Source organism: Pseudochaenichthys georgianus, chromosome 16, assembly GCF_902827115.2.
Source record: "Pseudochaenichthys georgianus chromosome 16, fPseGeo1.2, whole genome shotgun sequence".
Classification (NCBI taxonomy): domain Eukaryota; kingdom Metazoa; phylum Chordata; class Actinopteri; order Perciformes; family Channichthyidae; genus Pseudochaenichthys; species Pseudochaenichthys georgianus.
In genome coordinates, this window is record NC_047518.2 from 12,001,073 (window position 1) to 12,023,025 (window position 21,953).

At 41.3% G+C, this 21,953-nt stretch overlaps 1 protein-coding gene across 1 annotated transcript; it reads right to left on the reverse strand.

The window, feature by feature from the left end:
- Positions 1-4,016: 4,016 nt before the first annotated feature.
- LOC117460591 (uncharacterized) lies at positions 4,017-20,784 on the reverse strand. The gene is made up of 3 exons (XM_034102122.2): positions 20,495-20,784; positions 19,365-19,574; positions 4,017-5,199 (listed from the first exon to the last, which is right to left on the reverse strand). Exons 1-3 carry the CDS (start codon positions 20,639-20,641, stop codon positions 5,044-5,046), a joined length of 513 nt encoding a protein of 170 aa, XP_033958013.1. The 5' UTR covers positions 20,642-20,784; the 3' UTR covers positions 4,017-5,043.
- Positions 20,785-21,953: the final 1,169 nt, after the last annotated feature.

Sequence of the window (21,953 nt, forward strand, 5' to 3'; positions counted from 1 at the left end):
TTCCGTGGTGGGAGGGACTAAACGCAGGGAAACGACGCAAGTGAGGGACGCAAGGATTCCATTTAACCGACCTGAGACCTGAGACGCAGCCCAATTCATTATAATGGCTGCCATCTTTATTTCAGTGTGCAGTACATGATGTTGGCCACTAGGGAGCAGCAGACTGCACATTGTTGAAGCAGAGGTTGTGCAGCAGCGTTAAACTGTTTTCGGTTCTTAATGGCTGCTAACTTATTATAGATATATTTCAACATCAATATATGTGTGTTACATTTTTCTGGTGAAATAATATAGTGATTACATTACATTGCATTTAGCTGACGCTTTTATCCAAAGCGACTTACAATAAGTGCATTCGACCAAGAAGATACAAACTTGAAGAAAACAGAATCATATAGGCCTAAGTACATCAGCTTCATAGAGCCAAAACATTTCAAGTTCTACTCAACTAGCTTTAGATAAGCCAGTCCTTTATTAGTATATAAGTGCTTTGTTAGTAATTCTTTGTTAGTAGGTTCTATCGCTCGAAGTGGAGTCGAAAGAGATGAGTTTTCAGTCTGCACCGGAAGATGATTGAGTTCTTGCTGCCACAGCCCTTGCTTATCTTACTGGAAATGCTGCTGAAGGAAGTGCGTAATCATTAAATAAACAGTGAAGTATCCCGAGCCTGGTTCATAGTCCGGTCACAGCCGAACAGGATTGCACGCCTGGCACTCTCAGCATTAGCACAAATAAAAGGCTTTAAAAAAAGGGAAATCCTCAGTTTACCTCTGTGCTGATCTGATCCTCCCTGTGTTGAATCAGCCACTTCCATCTGTACCTGTATGGAACAATATCGTTGTTATGGTGTTATAATACAGATGAGAACATTTGCTGACAAAGTCTCCCTTCTAAAAGCACATTGTGTCATACATTTCTGGGAGGCATCATGTGAAGGTTCAGTGTTTCACACTGTGTGGCTTTTTCTTCTCTTGTTTTGAGAAGAGTCTCGAGGAGTGAAGCAACCACAAGACCGAAGACCACAGTGGTAAAAAAGCTACAAGCTGGTCTGACAAATGCCGTTGGCCTATTTCCAAGGCAAATGAAATACGGTAAATTCCAGTTGTTTATGTGTCAAACCAACCACATTTTTTTTCTATGGGCTCAGAACAGTCTCATAATACACACATGCACACAGAAGGATTCACACTTGTATTTCATGATCCGCAAAAGGATTCACACTTGTATTTCCGGATCCACACTTGTGTTTTTCAATGCACACACAAATGTGTTCCGTTTCATATCCATGTAAATAAAATCCAATTACAGAAAAAAGTTTTACATGTGTATTTTTGATCCTCACATATTTGTTTTCCGTTTAAAACCTCTGCACCTGCAAACACAACCCGCTTTCTGTGCACGGATCGCTGTGCATTCGTGTGTGGGTTTTTTGAGACTCCCCTGACGCTCACCCGATTCGTACTTGTAATTTTTTCTATCTATAGCCAATCAGATGTCTCCTTCATTCTAAGCCAATCACATGAGCGCGCCCCCACAAGGGTATGCTTTATTGCGTTCATGACACTTCATATACACATTTTGCGCAGTCCGGTCAGCTCGCTAAACAGAGGGCGGAGCTTCAGGTGATCATGCAGAGCTGCGTCTCCGTCAGACTCAGCAGCTGATCTGATCTCTCTGGCGTGCGGTTATACTTCACCCGCGTTTATGTCCAGATCGATCAGATCCAGCTCTCCTGATCGGCCTTTATAGAGAGCACCGATCAAACTATTAAGAGTGAATATCGGCCGATAAATTCACTGTCTAGCACTGGCTTCGTAGTGCACTGATCGATTAGGCTAAGCTAACCTGTAGCTGCTCCCTCCACACTCACAACAACTTCGTACAGACATAAATAAAGCAACTGTATTCGCCACACAGGAAACACACATTTAAAACGGTTTTGCCTTCCGTTTTTGTGTACACAAGCATTCATCAATGGTTTGGAAAGTGGCGCTGTACCTTAATAATATAAAGGCTTGTATTTGCGTGCATTTCCTGTTTGGAAAGTGGCGCTGTACTGAGAGTGGAGGTGTCCTGAGATTAGCGCCTGCAGGCAGGCTCCATGGAGCTGTCAGCTCCGAACTGAGCAAAATGCGTACATGAAGCGCTACGTCATGAACGCAAGAAATCTACCCTCGTGGGGGCGCGCTCATGTGATTGGCTTAGAATTGAGGAGACATCTGATTGGCTATAGATAGAAAAAATTACAAGTACGAATCGGCTGACCGTCAGGGGAGTCTCAAAAAACCCACACATGAATGCACAGCGATCCGTGCACAGAAAGCGGGTTGTGTTTGCAGGTGCAGCGGATTTAAACAGAAAACAAATATGTGAGGATAAAAAATACATATGTAAAACTTTTTTCTGTAATTGGATTTTATTTACATGTATGAAACGGAACACATTTGTGGATCCGGAAATACAAGTTTGAATCCTTTTGCGGATCATGAAATACAAGTGTGAATCCTTCTGTGTGCCTGTGTTATGAGACTGTTCTGAGCCCATACTCCCCCCCCCTCTTGTGAAGCAGTTCTCATCAGATGCATGCTGCCTCGGCCTGTGGTGGATCAGTTAGAGGTAATTGACAACATATTGGTTTTTATTGATGGATTCCAGGCAGATGATCCAGGCCTGCAGATCATTATTAAATCATGGACAACTGTGCTTTACTGAAGCACTGAGGAGGAGGAGGAGGAGGAGGAGGAGGAGGAGGAGGAGGAGGAGGAGGAGGAGGAGGAGGAGGAGGAGGAGGAGGTGGAGGAGGTGGAGGAAGAAGAAACATGTCCATGTATAGCCTAAACTCATAGGCAATGCTTGTCCTTACATGGGCTTTTGAAATATAAACAGAGTGCAAAATAATACACAAGCAGCAGGCAATCGGTCATTAGATGAAAGTCTCAATATTACCCTGAAAACATGCCTTCAAAAAACTCAAAACGATCCCATATTATTTTTATATTTTTATATATTTAGATATTTTTTAGTTTAGTAGTGAATAATTTCCCCTGAAAAGTTTTAACAATCGAGCTCCAGTACTTTATTATACCAACATCTAAATCTAGAGCAGACATTATAAGAAGACAATTCAACATGTCAGATGCTCATTTCTGACTCCAAACAAAGAGCTACAACATGAAAGTTAATGATGATATAATTAAAACCAATAGGAAACTGTTGATGGGAAGCCGGTATGTTCCAGTAATAAACGTGGCTTCAATTAATGAGGTCAATAGTGTGCTATGTAAGATGATAAAAGAAAATGATGCCAGTAATTTTCCCTTCAAGGTTATTGCAGGACATCCATAAAGGGAAACAAATTAAATTAAAAGGAGGAAGAGAGGGTGGGGCTAGGCGGGAATGAAACGGAGGCAAAACATTTACTGTAACAGCCTTGGAGAATAGTTTCAGTATGACTCCCAAATATTTGGCTGTGCTGATATTTCTCTACTCATGTTCACTATGAAAATGATTTTTCTTTAATAGCAGGGTTTCTGCCTTGTCCCTTAAGGCTTTTGTAAGATGTTTTAATACCACAAAGAATGAACTTAAAAAAGGAATAGGGCAGCTTTTTTCAGTACATTACCGACAGTACATGGTGGTTGTTATGAAAAAGAAAATAGATAGAAGGAAGCAAAGAAATGCTGCTTTTGACCGTGGCAGCACATACCAGATATTACTCCTTTGACCAAAAGCAGTAATTATAGAAACACAAACAAGCTAACAAGAAAAAAAAGGTAGGAAGTAGTAAACCAGCAAGTTGTTTTCTGTAAGACTGTTTTTGACAAAGGAGTCTGGTGGATTTGTTTGCTGTTATAACAATCCTAATGCGATTGAAAACCAGAAGGGACACTAAAATGATCTATTATCATATAAATGAAATGCAATACTTTAATAAGACCTGAACCTATACCTGAAACTGGCAGGGAGCCCATTTTTCCTACCCTCTAACGTAAGAACCACTTTTACAGAGACAAACATACCTTTTGTTACCTTTATTTAATTATTTAAATGAAAAACAGAGGTGCTTTTTCATGTGATTACAGGAAATAAAAGACTTCAGTGTACATTGAGATATCATCTTCTACAGACAGCACAAGTGTTTCTTTCATTTAATATACTTTATTTAAAAAGAAATCTGGTATACAGTCAAATGATTTGGCTTTGGTTAAGAAAAGCACATACAGACATTACATGACAAACAATATCATCCCTTACACAATATGCTTTTAAAATAGAGCCACTGATGGAACCATTAGCTGCATCAGCCATTTTGGCACCACTGTCGCCACGTTTTGTGAAGCTTTGAATTCCTGTTTAGCTGGAATTAAAAAGAGAGCTTTGGTTCAATCCTAATATGACCGGAAAAAGAGTAGATCCCTTTTAGTGTGCACTCGATCAGATACACACACAGGCTCATAATTTCATCTTTTACTTCTTCAGCATTTCATTTTGAAGTCTAAAAATGACATTCTACTTTAGCATATACTTTTAAGAGTGTTAATACATATTTACAGTCAACAAATCTTTTTAAAGGGCAGCTATATTTAGCCCATCGGACAATCAGACAAATCCTTTTCTATTGCAAAACAATAACCAAAAATGAAATTTGACACAGTTTTGATAATCTTTTGCTATTTGAACATGAAATATAAGTCTTGGTATAATACTTGAGTGGAAGTCTTTGGACAGGTTGAAGCAACATTAGTCTATGGCTGAACTTTTAAGGCATCGATTTTGAAACATATTTTACAACCAAAACATGATGATGTTTAACGTTTCATAGAAAATAAATCCCAAACACAAAAACAGGCTGAAGAAATATGAATCTTTGGAATCTTGTTGTCGTTACTCTCTACAGTGTTTTAGAGTAATGGATTACAAGGCCATACATTTTTTATTTAAATATCAATACAATTGTTACCAAAATCTTTTTTGACCACTACCTATGTACTTGGTGTGCTCTGAAAATCTAATGTAAAATGAGAGTGGGGACTGAACATATGTTTAGTTGTTATGCATATTAAGCATAACCACGTAGAAGATGATGGATAGGACGGTGAAGCCGATACCGATCCCCAGGCCCACGTGGTTCAGGATACGGGCCCACTTGCTGTTGTGCTCCGCCTCCATCTGGTTCCCAACGTGATTGGCTTGACGGGTCTGAAAGTGAAAAATATATTTTCCAATTAGATACAAGTGAGGTGAACACATGAACATTTGTATATGGTATTATAATATGGTTAGATTGATGCACTGAATCTGTGACAACCATACATTTGCATCACATTATCAAAGCACATGGCATATTGCTAACATTAGCGAGAGCTGTGCCAGACCTCAGGGATGAAGCAATGAAACCTAGAATGGTATTAAATCAAATGTTTTCTTATGAAGTCAGTATTTAGCTTACTTCTTTTAAAATACACTTTAAACTTACAATAACAACATTGACATACATTTTAAGTTAATATGACTAAGTATCAATACAGTTAGTAACTTGAAATAGACAGATATGAGGAAACACAAGCTAGCTAGCCAACGTTTCCGCACACATTTATATACAGTTTATTTCCCCTTTTTTGGTCATGTTATGTTTACTTTTTTCATTACACTAGAAACAGGTTATTTAGATTTTGTTGTTTGAACATAGCTCCATACCCTAATAGAATTCTGTTTAAAAGCAGTGCCAACTATGGATAAAATGTATCCAAGAAGTCATCTCTAACATGCTTCAAACAAAAATTATGACAAATTGATCAAAGAATAATGCTAATTCACGTCCAGATGTAGGCAATACAAGCTAGAAAATGCTTCAGCTCAGGCAACTGGAGCAGCCCATTAAAATATCAATCAATCAAAACTTTATTACAGACTCAGGGTCCAGATAAAAGACAAGACATTACATATAATAAATGACATACACAGCATAAAAAGAAGAAGAATTTAAATCAGTGTCCTACAAAGACACAACTATACCAATGTCTCCACAGCTGTGATTGGTAGCGTGTAGTACTAAATCTTATGTTTGATGAGGCCACGAGGATTTCATTACCAGTCATTAAGCAGGCAAATACATTTATAAATGAGATTTCTTAAAACAGCTTGTAGAGTATTGACTCCTGCAGCCACAAACATTTCACTTGCACTCGACCATCGAGGTCTCTTCAGCAATATTCTCATGGCATCATTATAAGCTACTTGACGTTGCTTTTCTGTAGTTTCACCACAAATATACAGTATAGAGCGGTGTGCAATATGCTCTGAACAGAGACATCTTCACTCCATCTGTACACGCACCAAACCTACGTAGGAGAATGTTTGCTTGTGCATACATCATGCGGCATTGCCTATAAATATCTTCATCATCTGTAATTTGTTCTGTAATAAAGTGTCGAAGATATGTTAACTTATTACAGACACTAAGATTAATATCAGACAATTTAAAATCAGGACATTTTAGACATTTATCCTCTTTGGTTCTAAAGATCACAACAGCACTGACGTTGTATTTGATCTCATGTTCCACACCATACACAGAAAAAACAGTCAGGAGCTTCTGAAGACCAGCGCTAGATGGACTCAGCACAACAAGATCATCTGCATACGGTTCACTAGAGTACTACCAATCATGCATCCAGTATTACAGGCTTTCAGTCGCTCGGGCAGATCATCAATTAAAAATAACTGGGGACATAGTTCCACCTTGTCTGACACCATTGCTAACCCCAAATGGGGCTGAGACCCTATTGCCCCATTTGACTTGCACAGTCTGGTGCATACCAGTAGACCAGAATTCTCTCAATGTATTTGGGCTCCCCGCTTTGACTCAGTTTATCAAATAACTTCCTATGATTAACACGATCAAAGGCTTTAGAAGCATCAATTAAAACACATAAGAACTGATGAGTTATTACCTCTATATTTGCTAACCATGTCCTTTAAGGTGTATATAAGTCAGTGCCATGTTTAGCCTTAAAGCCAAACTGGTTATCTGTTGAGTTAATAAAGTCATCTAATCTGTCCAGCAGAATTCTTTCTAGGACTTTTGACAGTATGCTGGCTCACGCTATGGGCCTATAGTTATCTAGGCTTCCCACTTTACCGGCTTTGTCCTTAATAACTAGCACTAACAGAACAGACAGCATTGAGTCTGGTAACAAGCCATGACTCATAAAGGCAGTAAAGCAAATAGAAAGGAGAGGAGCTATCTTTACACTGGCATATTTAAGATGTTCAGCAGAAATATGATCTACACTGGCTTTGTTATCAGACAGCTTGTTTATAGCTTGGCACACCTCATGTGCCATTATCACCATTGACTCATTGTTATCAATATCATCTACCCTACACAGTTCACTTTGGACACAGTTGAATAAGGTACTATAATGCTGTCGCCATAACTCCGCAATGTTGTCTGTTCCGGATGTTCCGTCAACAGTGCATGGTAGAGATATTTTGCATTTATTAATAGCCCTCACTTCTTTCCAAAAATCCATAACATTGTTACTTAGCAGCTTCTTAGCCATGGAATCGGCCCTCATGGCTTGCTCATTTTTACAGATGAAGCGATAGCATACTTGTATCTTGCATTAGTAAGCTTCTTGTACTCAAATACAGACCCTTGTCTGGGTCTGCCTGCCATAGCCCATGATTTGGTGGCTTCACAGGCTTCAGCATGATACTCAGCTACATACCTATTCCAGCCAGGCCTGATGTTATGTGTTTATTGTTATGTTTGTAGTAAGGCTTACTGCCTTCATACAGAGCACTTACTATATCACTGTACATGGAGCAGATATCACTCCTATGCTTTGCATCCTTACAATTAACATCACTACACATAATTGCATCTCTAGGTAGATAGAATATTAGTTAAGGATGTATCCGTCTGAGCATAATAGGATGTACTGTAAAGTCTTCCTTTGTGAGGGTTGACCAGTCTAGTTTTTCTGTTTGAGCACTATTTACATTTCTGGTTAGCCCAGGTAGATGTTCAACATTTAATGTCATATCAAGAGGTATATGATCAGTCGTTGCTGTCCCATACTGCTCATACACTCAAGTGAAGCATGAGCATCAGCTGTACTAATACAATGGTCAAGCCATGACGTAGTATGCCAGGCCTCACTAATGTAAGTATAGCTATCTGCAGGCTAAAGCACCTTGCTTGACAATATAAAATTGTTATCGTGACAGAACTGAGCCATATGCTTGGCAAATAATGAGTTCCTGTCTGAGATATCTGCATTCATATCCCCAATGACATACACACAAGAATAATTATTGCTTTGAATGAAGGAATTAATGAAAGCAAGCCTATTTAGATATTCATCCTCATTCTGATGACATTCATAGGGTGTATACACATTTAGAATAATACATTCCTTGTCATTGTGAGTAAACTGTATTGAAATGCACTAGTCGGCACAAAGCCCAACCACATTTATTGATGAGTCAAGGTTCTTATTCCACAGGATGGCCACACCCCCTGATATCCTTACTCTGACTATTCCCATGCCAAAGTCAGTTGTTGACTCCCCAGCCCCATGGAAATGATCATTGAGAGAGTTCAGTTTTTCCAAAAATGTCTCTTGCATACATAGTATGTCACAGTACTTCAATGCGGCAAGCTTTATCCACTGCGCTCTGGCCCATATGAAGGCCATGACAGTTGTATGACAAAACCCATATCGTCATTTAGCGAGACAAGTGAGTGCCCATATAGCACATAAACAAAAAGACAAAAAGCAAAACATGACAAACAAGACAAACCACGTACAGTCTGTTAAGTACAATTCAAGTAATACATACAATCATTACAATCAACAATTTGAGAGACAGTCGAGCAGATCAGTTTCATCAATATCAGTTTCATCAATAACAGTTTCATCAATAACAAGTGCAGACCCGTTGAAAGTGAGATGATAATGTTTAAACATACACAATGATGCAAGAGATCTAATAGCAGCAGGTAAAGTATTCCAGTCTGTTGGGGCTTTGAACATGAACGCTCTTCTGCCAATAGATCTTTTTGCAGAGGGGACAGAGAAATAAATCTGGACAGAATGTCTAACTTGATGATTTGGTGAGTAGGGTACAACATACTGCTTTAAATAAGGGGGATAGTTAAGATAAATGCATTTAAATATCAGCTGAAGGCAATCCGTGTGTCTTACATTTAATGAAGGCCATGTTGGTTATACATTGTGCAGTGATGTGTACGAAAAGGACAACCAGTCGTAGCCCTCTCCACGTCCAGAAATACTCTCCATTTAAGACTACTATTTAGACGTGATATGAACTTAACCCTTTCTGGTGGCAAAGCTCTAACAGATGTACAGCTACTGCTCTAGGGAATAGTTCATACTTGGAAAAATAATTATATAAAATTATTCTATTGTTCTGCTGAGAACCACGGCCTCAGATTTGGAGGTGCTGATCCTCATCCCAGCCGCTTCACACTCGGTTGCGAACAGATCCAGTGAGTGCTGAAGGTTGCAGACCGATGAAGCCATTAGAACCACATCATCTGCAAAAAGCAGTGGTGCAAGAGCGGGATCCACCACAGCCTGTTACAGGCCAAAGTGGCTGGGATTCCAGCGATGGTGTGAAGAGGGGAGAATAGAGCCCCTATCTTGTACGATGGGCTCTATTCTGTCCTACTTACAGTTACTGGTGGACAGAGGGCTTGCTCATTCCACAATTAAAGTACATGCAGCAGCCATCTCGTCCTGCCATGAGGGATTTGGCGGCAGGTCAGCCTTCAGTCAGCCGCTTATGTCGCGGTTTTTGCCGGGGGTCAGGAGGCAGCGCCCAGTAGTGCACGCCTCCGCCCCGCAGTGGGACCTGCCGTTGGTGCTCGAGGCTTTGGTCACAGAAACATTTGAGCCTCTGGAGCTCTCCTCCCTGAAAGCACTGTCGTGGAAGACAGCATTGCTACTTGCCTTGACTTTGGGTAAGAGAGTGTCAGAGCTGCACCCAAGTTGCTTATTGATCCGGGGTGACCATAGCGGGCGACACTCAGACCGAACCCCTCCTGTGTTCCCAAGGGTCTAAGGAGCTCGTTCAGTTAGGGGGCTTTAATCTTCCACCCCATAGTGGGGCCAGGGAGGCTAAATTGCACCTCCTCCGCCCGGTGCGTGCGCTAGCATGTTATGTGGAGCGCACAAACTTAATTAGCTAAATTAAACTTATTTGCAAAGTAGCATCAGACCTGGCATCGAGGACGAAATCAAGGGGGGCTGGGCCATGAGCGTTATTGTCAGTGTGTAAGCCATGGATGTATATTAGAAACCTGTGGGCCAGAACATATTTTAAATGTAAGCTGATGTGAAGACAAGAAACGTAATGCGTGTGAATGTGAGATAGTCGCCACATTACAGCCTTTCAGAATAAACACGTCTTTGAACAGAGTGTGAGAGTCTGGTGGTCAGCCCTGAGCGACACAGGCATAGGAGGAGATACGGCAGAGCAGGATTATTTTCACTTCACAATTCATATCTTCAAAATAAACATCTGTGTTTTCGGTAATGTTACACCTACATGATTGAGACATGTATTTTGCATGTAAATCAGTAGCCATAACGAATTAAAAAGCATAAAAAGAGAGCATGTTTCTTAAAAAAAATAAAAAAGGGAACAAAAAGTCTGTCTGCCTCCTGTCAGCTGTCAAATTCCACCTATGATACCAATACGTAAAATAATATTAATTTGGCTTTTGACCAAGCGTATCTTTAGAGCAAAAACAGGCAGAATGAATACGTTTAATATAACACGCGCTATCCCAGGAAACTTCTAGGAAATTATGAGGAAATGTTTCAACAAAAAGATCTTTAACAGGATATAAACAACTTCGGAGGAGCCACAGAGGAGGTATTCATCTTCTATCCGCATGTCGAGTTCAGAAATAAAAAACAATGGATACTGCATCCTCTTGGATTACAGTTTCTCCTTAAATGTCAAGTACAATGTGTTATATTGTAGGCTGCAGTAGTTCTGCAGGATGTGCTCCGTCTTCGTGAGTGGAGAGCCTGTCTGTGGCTCTGTTTGCATGAGAGCAGTCTGAGTCATTGTGAGGAAGGATGGGGTTGGGAGAGAAGGGGGCTGATATTTGTGAGAAAATTGCAGAACTGAAAAGAGCTGATGAAAGAGAGGATGGAACAGATACCAAAGCCCCTCACACACAAAGACAAAATGAATGTCACCATGGAGGAAGCCTGTTAATTCCACATGGTGAAAACCCGCCACACAGCCATGTGTTTTGTATCTTCCACTCAGTCTTTCACTTTGACCATTTGCTGGAACATTTGATGACACTCCCTCCACAAAACAACCCCAACCCCAAACCTTCACGACAACAGCTTGACTCCTATTCAGCCATGAGCCTTCATCTGATTGGCTGATGGCTAAGTCAACAGGGGGGAACGCATTATACTCTGTGACATTGGTCTCTGCATGAGTTTACGCACGTGTACCTGTCTTTCGTACTGAACACATTTACAGATGCAGGGACACAGCCTCCGTGTGCTCATGTCATGTGGCGGCTGTTGCTCATGTGTACGCTAAACAGGCTGCAGCCGACTTCAATGATGCCTGCCTCACCAAACTTAGCTTTGTGGGATTTTAACTTCAAAGGGTTCTCTAGTTCAGTCTCAAAATCCCCCACCTAAATGAGATTTGTTTTAAAGTCTCGTACTCTGGTGAGACCCAAATGGTGGCTTTATATCTGCCTGGGTTTTGGTTGAAGTGCATCCAAATGCTGCTGCGGCTAATTTTCCATCCGAAAAACACGTCGCCTACCTGTCCTGTACCACTTGTTATGACTTCTCTCTCTCGCGCGTAATCCGTTAAGACGCACCCCATCTCACTCCTTGTGCTGAAACCTACCAATCAGAGTAGGGGGGGGGGGGGGTCTTCACAGAATACGTTTGCGGAACAAAATCATGCTTTTTAAAAGGCGAGTGGATTTTGGCAGGTAGGCCCAACGATTGAACGATAAAAAGAACGGCTCTTACCAAGTACGACTCGGTTCCCCTCGTTCGTACCAAAGAGCCTGAAGAGTTTATCGCCGGCCACTAGAGGGCAGCGTCACTGCTGTCGCTGTCCGGATATGCCGTGCTCTGACCCGGGAGTGCCGAGCGGCCATTTTAGTTCAAACATTGTTCATTCACTTCGCCTCGAGTTGAGACGTTCATCCACTCATTCATGTAAGATTGTTTCCACTTTTGTTTCTCTGTGTCGTTGTATATATTTGTATTGGTCATGACATGCATGGATGTAGTACTTTGTCAGCTTATCTTGCTGCATTGCTCTGTTTCAGGGTGTCGTCATCCTTGTCATTAAACTACCAAAACGGACATTGAGGAGTGTGTTTCTTCAGAGCCGTTCAAAAGAATTGGCTCGTTCGCGACTGACACATCACTATTATGTGTTACAATGGCGTTAGCAACCAGAAAATGACAGCAGTAATGACAAACAAATGAGAATGCTGCACGGGATCTGGGGGCTGTGTTGGCGGGACGTTGTGGGGCTCGCTGCTCCGCCCTTTGAGGCTCGAGGAGCGGACAGTGTGAGCTGGATTACTGGTGTTGTTTCCTGGTTGCTGCGTGGGGTCTATGAGACAGCGAGACACCGCGGAGCTCACACACAGCCTGAGCTCCGAGTGGTTGTGTGTACGGAGCTCCGCACAGCACCGCGGCTGTGAAAAGATAAGGCTGAGTGAGTGTGTGTGTGCGTGTGACGGAGCGGATCACATGAGTGACTGACTCCGCCACTGACAGCCGAACACACACACACACACACACACCACACACACACTAAACATTTCCTGCTCTCTTCCTAAAAAGGAACCATGCAATTAATTATTTATTGTGCGTTTGTTAATTTGTTAAATGATTATGTTAACAGGTGGTTAACCTGTTTATGTTTGGGTCGGATTTTTTTATGTTGACAATGTGGTTTGAGGTAATTGCGTCACCTGTTGACGGTAAGCCTGTGGGAGGGGCTCTGGACTTTTGGCCCTGGAGGATGACTCGGAAGAATGTTGCAATGAAGGCAACAGCTGGGACATGTTCGGGAGATGGTTGCAGAGAAGGCAACACCAGAGCATGTTTACTCTGATGAGTGATGGACGGTTTGATTTGGACATTTATTTTGTTTTGTTTAAGTTGTGCTGGTTCGTTATTTTACGTTTTGCTGCTGTTATTAACATTTTGGAGCTTAACCCAACCGACTAGGCCAGTGTTTTCATACGGACAATAGAACCCCGTCAACATATGGTGTCAGAAGTGGGATGGCTAGTCGGAGGAAGCTGGGCGGCGGAGCGGCGCACGGGACTACGATTCCGGCGTGAGCAGCAGGAGGAGAGCGCGGCTGCCGGGTCGGAGCGGGCATGGGAGACGGAGGGCGATGATGAGGACGGGTCCTGGGTGGGCCCAGCGGCTCCTGCGGCCTCGGGGTCGGCCAGTGAACCAGGGCGAGAGGAGTTCCTGTTGGCGAAGCTCCGGGACCTACGGACTTCAGTTCCGGTTGGTGGTCCGTTTCCTCAATCGGACTCCGGTGGCCAGCCTGATCGGCCGGCGCCTGGGTGGAGGCACTGTGCGGTGCGGAGATTCCACCGTACCAGAGCGGTGAGGACATGCGAACTGTTTGTTGCGGTCTGGACGCATTGCCAAAGCGTGGAGGTGGCTGCTTGCCTTTCCAGGTTGCCGCACATCGGCAACCTTGGGGAGGGAGAGGATAATGTGACGGAGCGGATCACATGAGTGACCGACTCCGCCACTGACAGCCGACACACACACACACACACACACACACACACACACACACACACACACACACACACACACACACACACACACACACACACACACACACACACACACACACACACACACACACACACACACACACACAGTCACACACACCAAACATTTCCTGCTCTCTTCCTAAAAAGGAACCATGCAATTAATTATTTATTGTGCGTTTGTTAATTTGTTAAATGATTATGTTAACAGGTGGTTAACCTGTTTATGTTTGGGTCGGATTTTTTTATGTTGACAATGTGGTTTGAGGTAATTGCGTCACCTGTTGACGGTAAGCCTGTGGGAGGGGCTCTGGACTTTTGGCCCTGGAGGATGACTCGGAAGAATGTTGCAATGAAGGCAACAGCTGGGACATGTTCGGGAGATGGTTGCAGAGAAGGCAACACCAGAGCATGTTTACTCTGATGAGTGATGGACGGTTTGATTTGGACATTTATTTTGTTTTGTTTAAGTTGTGCTGGTTCGTTATTTTATGTTTTGCTGCTGTTATTAAAATGTTGGAGCTTAACCCAACCGACTAGGCCAGTGTTTTCATACGGACAATAGAACCCCGTCACAGTGCGGAACTCCGCAGCATTACGTCACTATGACCAGGAAGAAAAAAATGGGAAAGAAGAAAAATCTCCAACGAGGCGTTCTGGGGCAGCATAGGCAGGTCTTTTCTGTGTTAGAGTTTTACTCGCTACAGGGTGTACTTTGAGGGTTTGTGACTCTGCAGACAGTTTACATGCATAAAAAGCTACATAGCCTAACACACAAGGGGACGGGTAATAACCGGAAAAGCATGTAATGGGACCTTTAAAAGCAGTAAGTATACTTTTCTTTAGCGAAGACTTTACCTTAGGCCTGCTATGTTGTTGTTGTTGTTGTTGTTGTTGTGGTCTGCCAATCACTTACAGTATGCCATGCTGCAGAGTCCCAACGCCCTCGGCCATCTTGACTAGCAGGCAACAGCAGTTTGGGTTCATGTTACTGTCTGCAGCTCAGTGATTCAGTGGGACCTGAATCCCTTCAACTGGCAGCATAACAGCATGCAGTGCAGTCGGAAGGAGCTGCATTCCTGAGCCTTATAATATTTATTCTCATTCTGAGAGTTGGCTAGATAAACCATCTTGGAAAACAGGATGTTGATAAGTGTTTAGAGGAGCATAGGGGAAATGATCTCAAGCTGCCAATATGGTGAAACAAACCTCTGAAATACAGAAACAGCCAACAATTAATTATGTTCACGATGATGTTGGATTATTTTAACTATTGCAGAGTTAAACATTTAAGTAACTTTTAACATTTATATTTGGTCTACTGATAGTGCAGGATAGGTTTAATAAGTGATTTTCTTTGATTAAATGGATGTAATAATCCAATACAACGGTAGACAAAGAATATTTTCATGTCAGAACCAAGGTTGGTTAGAACTGTTTGTTCTGCAGATAACAGGAATTAAGGATCTTGGCTTTGTTATTATCTGGATGTTCATCCACTGCCAGTTAAAGCTCATGTTTTTGGAAACAAAGGACTGTTTGATGATGCGTCACAGAAGCGAGGAATGGCTTGGAGCTAGACACACAAAGTGCTATGTCGGATCCTGACAAAAGAGTCTCTTGTCGGGACACTCCAGTAGCTGCTGTGTTGAGAATTTCAACTCTTAATTAATTCAGAGTCCAGCAGTAAGTAACTCCTTTTTTCTTGACGTTATCAAAGTCCACACAAAATGAATGCATGGCGAGCAGTGCGAATATTGCTTTTTTTCTCAGCAGGAAATATTTTAAAAGAAAGGGAAATTAAGTCCAAAATGGTTCGATTGAGAGGTCACTTTGCTCTCCTTCACTGAGGACTTACAGAAATCACGTGAGGTGAGAGATTCCTGCAGCCAGCTCTACACCCCACCACCACTAACCCTTTCCTTGTCTCTCATTTCCTGTCCTGGTTTAGCCTCTGCCTCCTTTCCTGTTTAGCCTTCCGGCCAAATGCTTTGATAGTTTTATCAACAAAAACTTACTCTTAAGGGCTTTGTCTCTTCAGCATCTCTTCATCTAGGTCCCCTTGTGTTAGCTCAGCTACATAAGAGTATAATGGGGACACAATGAGACACACAATAAAAGACTGCATAATGAGGACACCATTATACTAAACAGAATTGTTTTCCTCCCCCTACCTTTTGTCATATGTGCTCTTTTACCTTTCAAGGGAAGTTCAGTGAGGCTCCCCTGTATTTATTCCAGTTCCTTGCCCAAAATAGGGCTGATCCTCTGGACGTGTTGATAATGAGTTTCCTGTGTCCTAAACACATTTCCTAGCATCCCCAGGATGCCAATAATTCATGTGGCACTACTATGGTTCCTTTAGTGCTCTACATTTTCAGGCATTCCTGAATACAAAGGAATTTGTGGGGGGGGGAACTGAACATATTACTCAACTTCCCTTTGCAATAACAAACCAGAAAAAAATGTGATGTTTGGGGAACAACAAACTTGGTAAGCGTGATTCTTCCCTCCTCAAATAAAGAGGACCTTGTAGCTGTTTCTAAGGGGGGAAACTAACATTCAGGTGGCAGCTGGTTGGCATTTGTGCTCTTGCAGTGTTGCCTAACACTCAGGCCACGTTTACACGGAGACGAAAACTAACCTTAGTCAATTTCAAAAAAGTCTTCCGTCCACATGGAATCAGCTCATGAAACGTGTCCGTCTCTGTGTAAACGTGGCCTTAATGGCATGGCCTATACGTGTTTAGCGAGCTCATTCTGATCAGAGAAAGTGAGTGGGTGTCAGGTTTTATCGGATTTATGTCGCCACTCCACATCCTTTGGGCGTAGTCCTATTACCGAGCTCCGCTGCTTCCAGTTAGTGAGTAAGTGCTTGGATTCTTGGATCCCTCTCCCAGGACGGACAGACGTGCAATAGATGCCGTGTGTAAATTGAAAAGATAATACATTTGCAACATAGGTAGTCCAAATGTTTGGAAATGCATGTGTGTATAATAGGAAGATGAATCCACGAGGATATCCATACAGGACTATATATATATAGTATGTTTATCTTTTGTTTGTCACAGCCCCTCTTCTATTCTTGGTGTGAAAATGTGGATATAAGACCCTCTGCAGACCTTGTGACTTTTGTACTTCGTTGCAGACTGCTTGACACTCTCTAACGATGTACCTTCTTGCAAGAATAAAGTCCCTAAAAGACTGTCTTATTCCAAGAATCTTCATTTCAGTATAACGGAAAGTTTCCTCATCATTATTATTATTTACTAGTTTGTCTTAGTAAGTTTCCACCACAGTCTCCAATTACAATATCTGACTACGAGATATTCTTAAGAACAAGGAACTGCTGTCATTACCTGTTGTTCTGGTGGACCCTTTGCAAAGGAATTGATCATTTCATACATTTTAGGATCTGAAGTATGAGAAGTAATGAGAGGAAGAAACGGGTCTGCCGAGGTCGTGAAAGTGTTAGTTGTAAAAATAAACTATACCAAAATTCTTGTCTTGAAAACAAAGTAAATTAGATTTCGGCCATAACTATGTTTAACAAATATTTTTTGTAATATTCTGTCACTGCTAAATGAAAAAGCATAAACTCTGCAGGATTAGAGAGCAGGTTGAGAAACTGGAGGCAGAGTTACAAGGAACACAGTCAAAGTTATACTGGGGGTTTCCATGAGGTTTGTGAGCTTAGGCTGAATGATTAACAAAACTCGAGTTCTGTTTCTTTAACCGTTTCAGGATCATGCTTGATCTTGCCACTTATTTTCCAAGCGATTAAAGATTAAAAGGCTTCAGCAACGTTAAGGTAATTAAAGTTGTTTTCATGTAATGCATGAAAGAAGAGACGTCCATTACCAACGTCAATACCAAGAAGAAAAATATAAACATACTTTGACAAAAATATGTTTTTTGTTCTGTGTAATATACAGTATTTGCATACTTAAGTTCTTGTTATATCTAAAATTCCATCATCACGTGTGAAAACCGGCAAAACATCATGAGAATTGTATTGCATTTAAAAAAGACATTTCACAGCACATAAAAAAGGCCAAAAAGTCAACTACGTGAATGCGCTTCAATGTTTCAGGGCCAAATAGCCTACTTGTTAGATATGTGGCTTTTAATTTGTTTAAGAAAATACGGAGAAGGTCAGACAAGAGTATTTTTTTCTTCTCTGGAGGAAGATTAAACACAGACCACATGGAAACTATCAAATAACTTTTCTTCCAAAAGACATGTTTCCTTTCCATATGTCAAACCACTTCAATGTGACACACTCAAAAGCAAGCTCTTAACTTATAGACGACACAAAAACAGGATGACCTAAACCTGGGGAATCAATCTCAAAGTGTTGTGGTGTTTAACTTTTTACTAAAGTTCTCATGTATTAAAACTACATTCCAAGTTTGGTGAAGGCTGCCTTATTTAAGCTGGACTTAAATTGCACAACACACTTTGTGAATTATAACTGTTACATAATCAACTGCCACACACTGCAATTACCAAGGAAACTTGATACTTTGATGATTGCCAGACAAACCTCTGAGGATGTCAAAGAACAGTGTGAAAAATACAATTGTGCAAAATATACATGTAACGCAGGCCAGGGAACTTCTCTCACCTAATACAAAATTCAGGACCACAAAATATCTTCTCTGTTCTGTAGTCGGCAACATACGACCTGTTATCTGACTCGCTCCCTCCCTCTGCTCTCTTCCTTATAGAGCACCACCCTTTCAGTAACTCTCATTCACTTTCCCAAACTTGGCATTTAGTCTGCTAACACACCCATGCCCATATAAATGAGTTTGCTGTGTCCTGAATCAACTATTTTCAGGTGTTGGATATTGAGCTGACCAGTGATTTCTTTAGATAAAATTAGTCCTTTACATAATGATATTTAATAGATAAATGTTAACACAAGACTTTGAATTTGTTTTCCACATGTCATGGTCTGGGGCAGATAAGGTAGAAAGCACAACATTAAACTATTATTTGGATGAGAGGTTGCTTCTCTTTTCAAAACAATCTCATCAAGCCACTATCATTACCACAAAACCAACAGTGCTGCAGGATCACAAGTGCCTCAAAAGCTCAAGTCAGCACTGTAAAGCTGACCCGACTCTCACAAATGACTTAAGCCAGTCATTGTGAGAAGCTAGCAAGAATGCGGGAAGAATTTTAGAAACCATAAAAAAAAACCCGGCCCAGTGTTACTACCTCTTCTCCAATGACAGAAGCTAGCAGCACAAGCTTTAAAAGTTGATAAATCTTGCAAGAAAGTAGCCAAGTTGGCAAAACTGACGCCATTTGCTTCAGGCTTTCCTTAATTCAAAAGCCACTCCCCCAAATGTATCATGATTGTTATCATAGATGAGAGCAGAGCTACGTCACTACCTGGTGAAATGATGTCCAATCCTGGGATAGCCACACATACAGCATTTTTTTGTCAAAGCAATTGATTATTAGGATTTGAGTTGGAGGACATTTTGAATAGAAAAGTTGATCAAACTCACTGAGATGGAGAAGATGAGGGCAGCGATTCCCAGGGGCAGGCAGCAGCACAGCATGGTGAAGATGGAGTAGCACAAGTGGTCGTTGACAGGGTGAGCCAGCGGGCCCTGGGTCACATACACTGTGGGCTGGACAGTGACGGTGGCCTGCTGACCCATGGGGTACGGCTGCTGTCCAACTGCACCCCCATACTGCGGAGGGGAGCTGTAGCCCTGCAGGCCAGACACAGGAAATACACTTCAGACTCACTTTCAGTAGCATGAAAACAAGTTTGGGAGGGGTAGAGTCATTTACAGATGATGTGGAGGCTTCACATAAAATGAAACTATTGGAACTGGACCACAGCCATACAATGATGAAATGAGATTTTACAATGAAAAATAACAGAACTTTGACAAGTTAGAAAATATTTAAGGGAGTCTTATCCTGTTTACCATCAGTATTTCCTGCTGATTACAGAGACTTCATGTTCAAGGTTCAAGGCTTTTATTGATCATACGAACATAGCTACATTGTATGACCATTAAAATCTTAGCTCACAGGCTCCTCCAACAGTGCAACACAATAAAACATTAACAAATAGTTAAAGTAAATAGTAAATACAAAAAGAAAAATAGTAAAAAAGTCAAATAGTCAAATAGTGCAATAAGAGTCTATATACAAGTTATTGGAATATGATACATTAGATAAATAATGTCTAAGTAGCAGCCAGATTAGGTTATGGATGTTGTTTGATTCCACATAGATATATGTAACCTCAATATACTGTATAATAAAAAGGGCATACTGATCATCCGTTTAATTCAAACAGTATCCTCATTAATTTCATCATTTAAAACGTGATTCATGTATTTACAGCAAGTAGTTACTTATCAGTCAAGAAAAACACATTAACAATAATACAAAAAAAAAACCTTCAAGACTGATTTAGTAGACTACAGTTAATTTACTGAAGTTTTAAACATATACATTTCTTATATTTGTACAACAATATATGATAAGGCAATGATTGAATAAATAAAATGTTCTCAAATTGCTTTTCGAAATGAAATTAAAGGACCACTTTCGAGGAAATTAACATGAACATGGAATATTGGCAGTGTCATCATTGGCCCGGTGTTGGGCTGCATACCTGCGGATGCGGAGGGTATCCAGGGCCGGGCTGCGGGTACCCCGGGTACGGCTGGTCCTGGTAGGGCGGAGGGGGCGCATGGCCCATGGAGGACTTCTCACCAGACCATCCCGCTGGAGGTGCACTGGCACATTTGCTGGGGTCCATAGCAGAACAGCTCGGGCTCTCAGTACAGAAAGGTTCCCTTTACCGACGGACTTTTTTATTCAAGTGTTTGGAAAGTGTTCACTGCTGTCTAGCTTTGTTTACTCCACTCCCTGCTGCTACAAAATAAATCGTCCAATGGTGGGGGGATTTGATACAACTTTTGACTTTACTGTCAAGTCACGCAGAATGGTAGAGGAATCTGGGAATTGACTTCCAAAATAAAAGCCCCCTCGAATATGCTGTCTTCTGATTTGATTTATTAATAGTGAAGTAGGCCGCCTATACATCCACGTCGTAATTTGAGATAAAGTCAAATGAGTCAACCCTTAGGAATTGAGCATGGCAGAATAATTCGAATACAATATAACAAATGGATTGACAGATAATTGATTTTAGATTACTAGATCAAAGTTGTTTTGTTTATTAAAAGAGATGAATACACATAAAACATATTTTCGAGGTACATGTATTTAGCCTTTTGAGAAAAATATAGGAAGTGGCCAAAAACACTCTTACATTTAAAATCCCCTACACTACATGTAGATTTAATTGTGGATGACAGAGCTCTGGACAATTTCAGCTGCCAGTATACATCGTGTGTCCTTCTCAGACCATGTATGTGCATATCCGGACTTCTCCAAAAAACGTTCCATACAGGGACATCATGTAAGTCACCAGTGTCATGAGATTTGTTGCAAGGATAAACTCCTTGAGGTCAACTATCAAGGATGCATTTGAAACAAATATACAATCACTTGTTAACAAATACATACAAACAAAAGCTCTTCTTTATCCTCACATGAAATGTACAAAAAAAACTGCAAGGGGTTCAACATTCAAGAAGCTTCTGAAATATTTTAGGATTTCATCTTTTAATTTGTCTCGTTTCCGGTCCTATCCTGGCTTCCAATAGCTGACTTGATGTCCCTAATTACAGGCAGCCAATCAATGACGAGGGAGGGGCAATGGGGCCGAGGTTGGGGCACATTTCAGGAAAACATAAACTCAACTCGACGAACAAAAACCCTCCTCAGGTCTTTAAAAATACAACACACTTCATGCAGTGGATAACATGCTGCCACTCTTCCATTTCTATATACAGTGTGTGTCTTTGTGAATGTGCGAAGAAGAAACAAAGAATGCAGATAATTGAAAAGCGAAAACGGAATGTGTTTGTTCAGAAAATAGACTATAACAGCGTCCACTAGGGGAAGCCAGAGCCTTTCAAATACTAAATAAATGACCCCCAAGTATTAATTCAACCTTTATTTACACTGGAGACAATAGAGAACCGCAGTGACGCGTCCTAAAA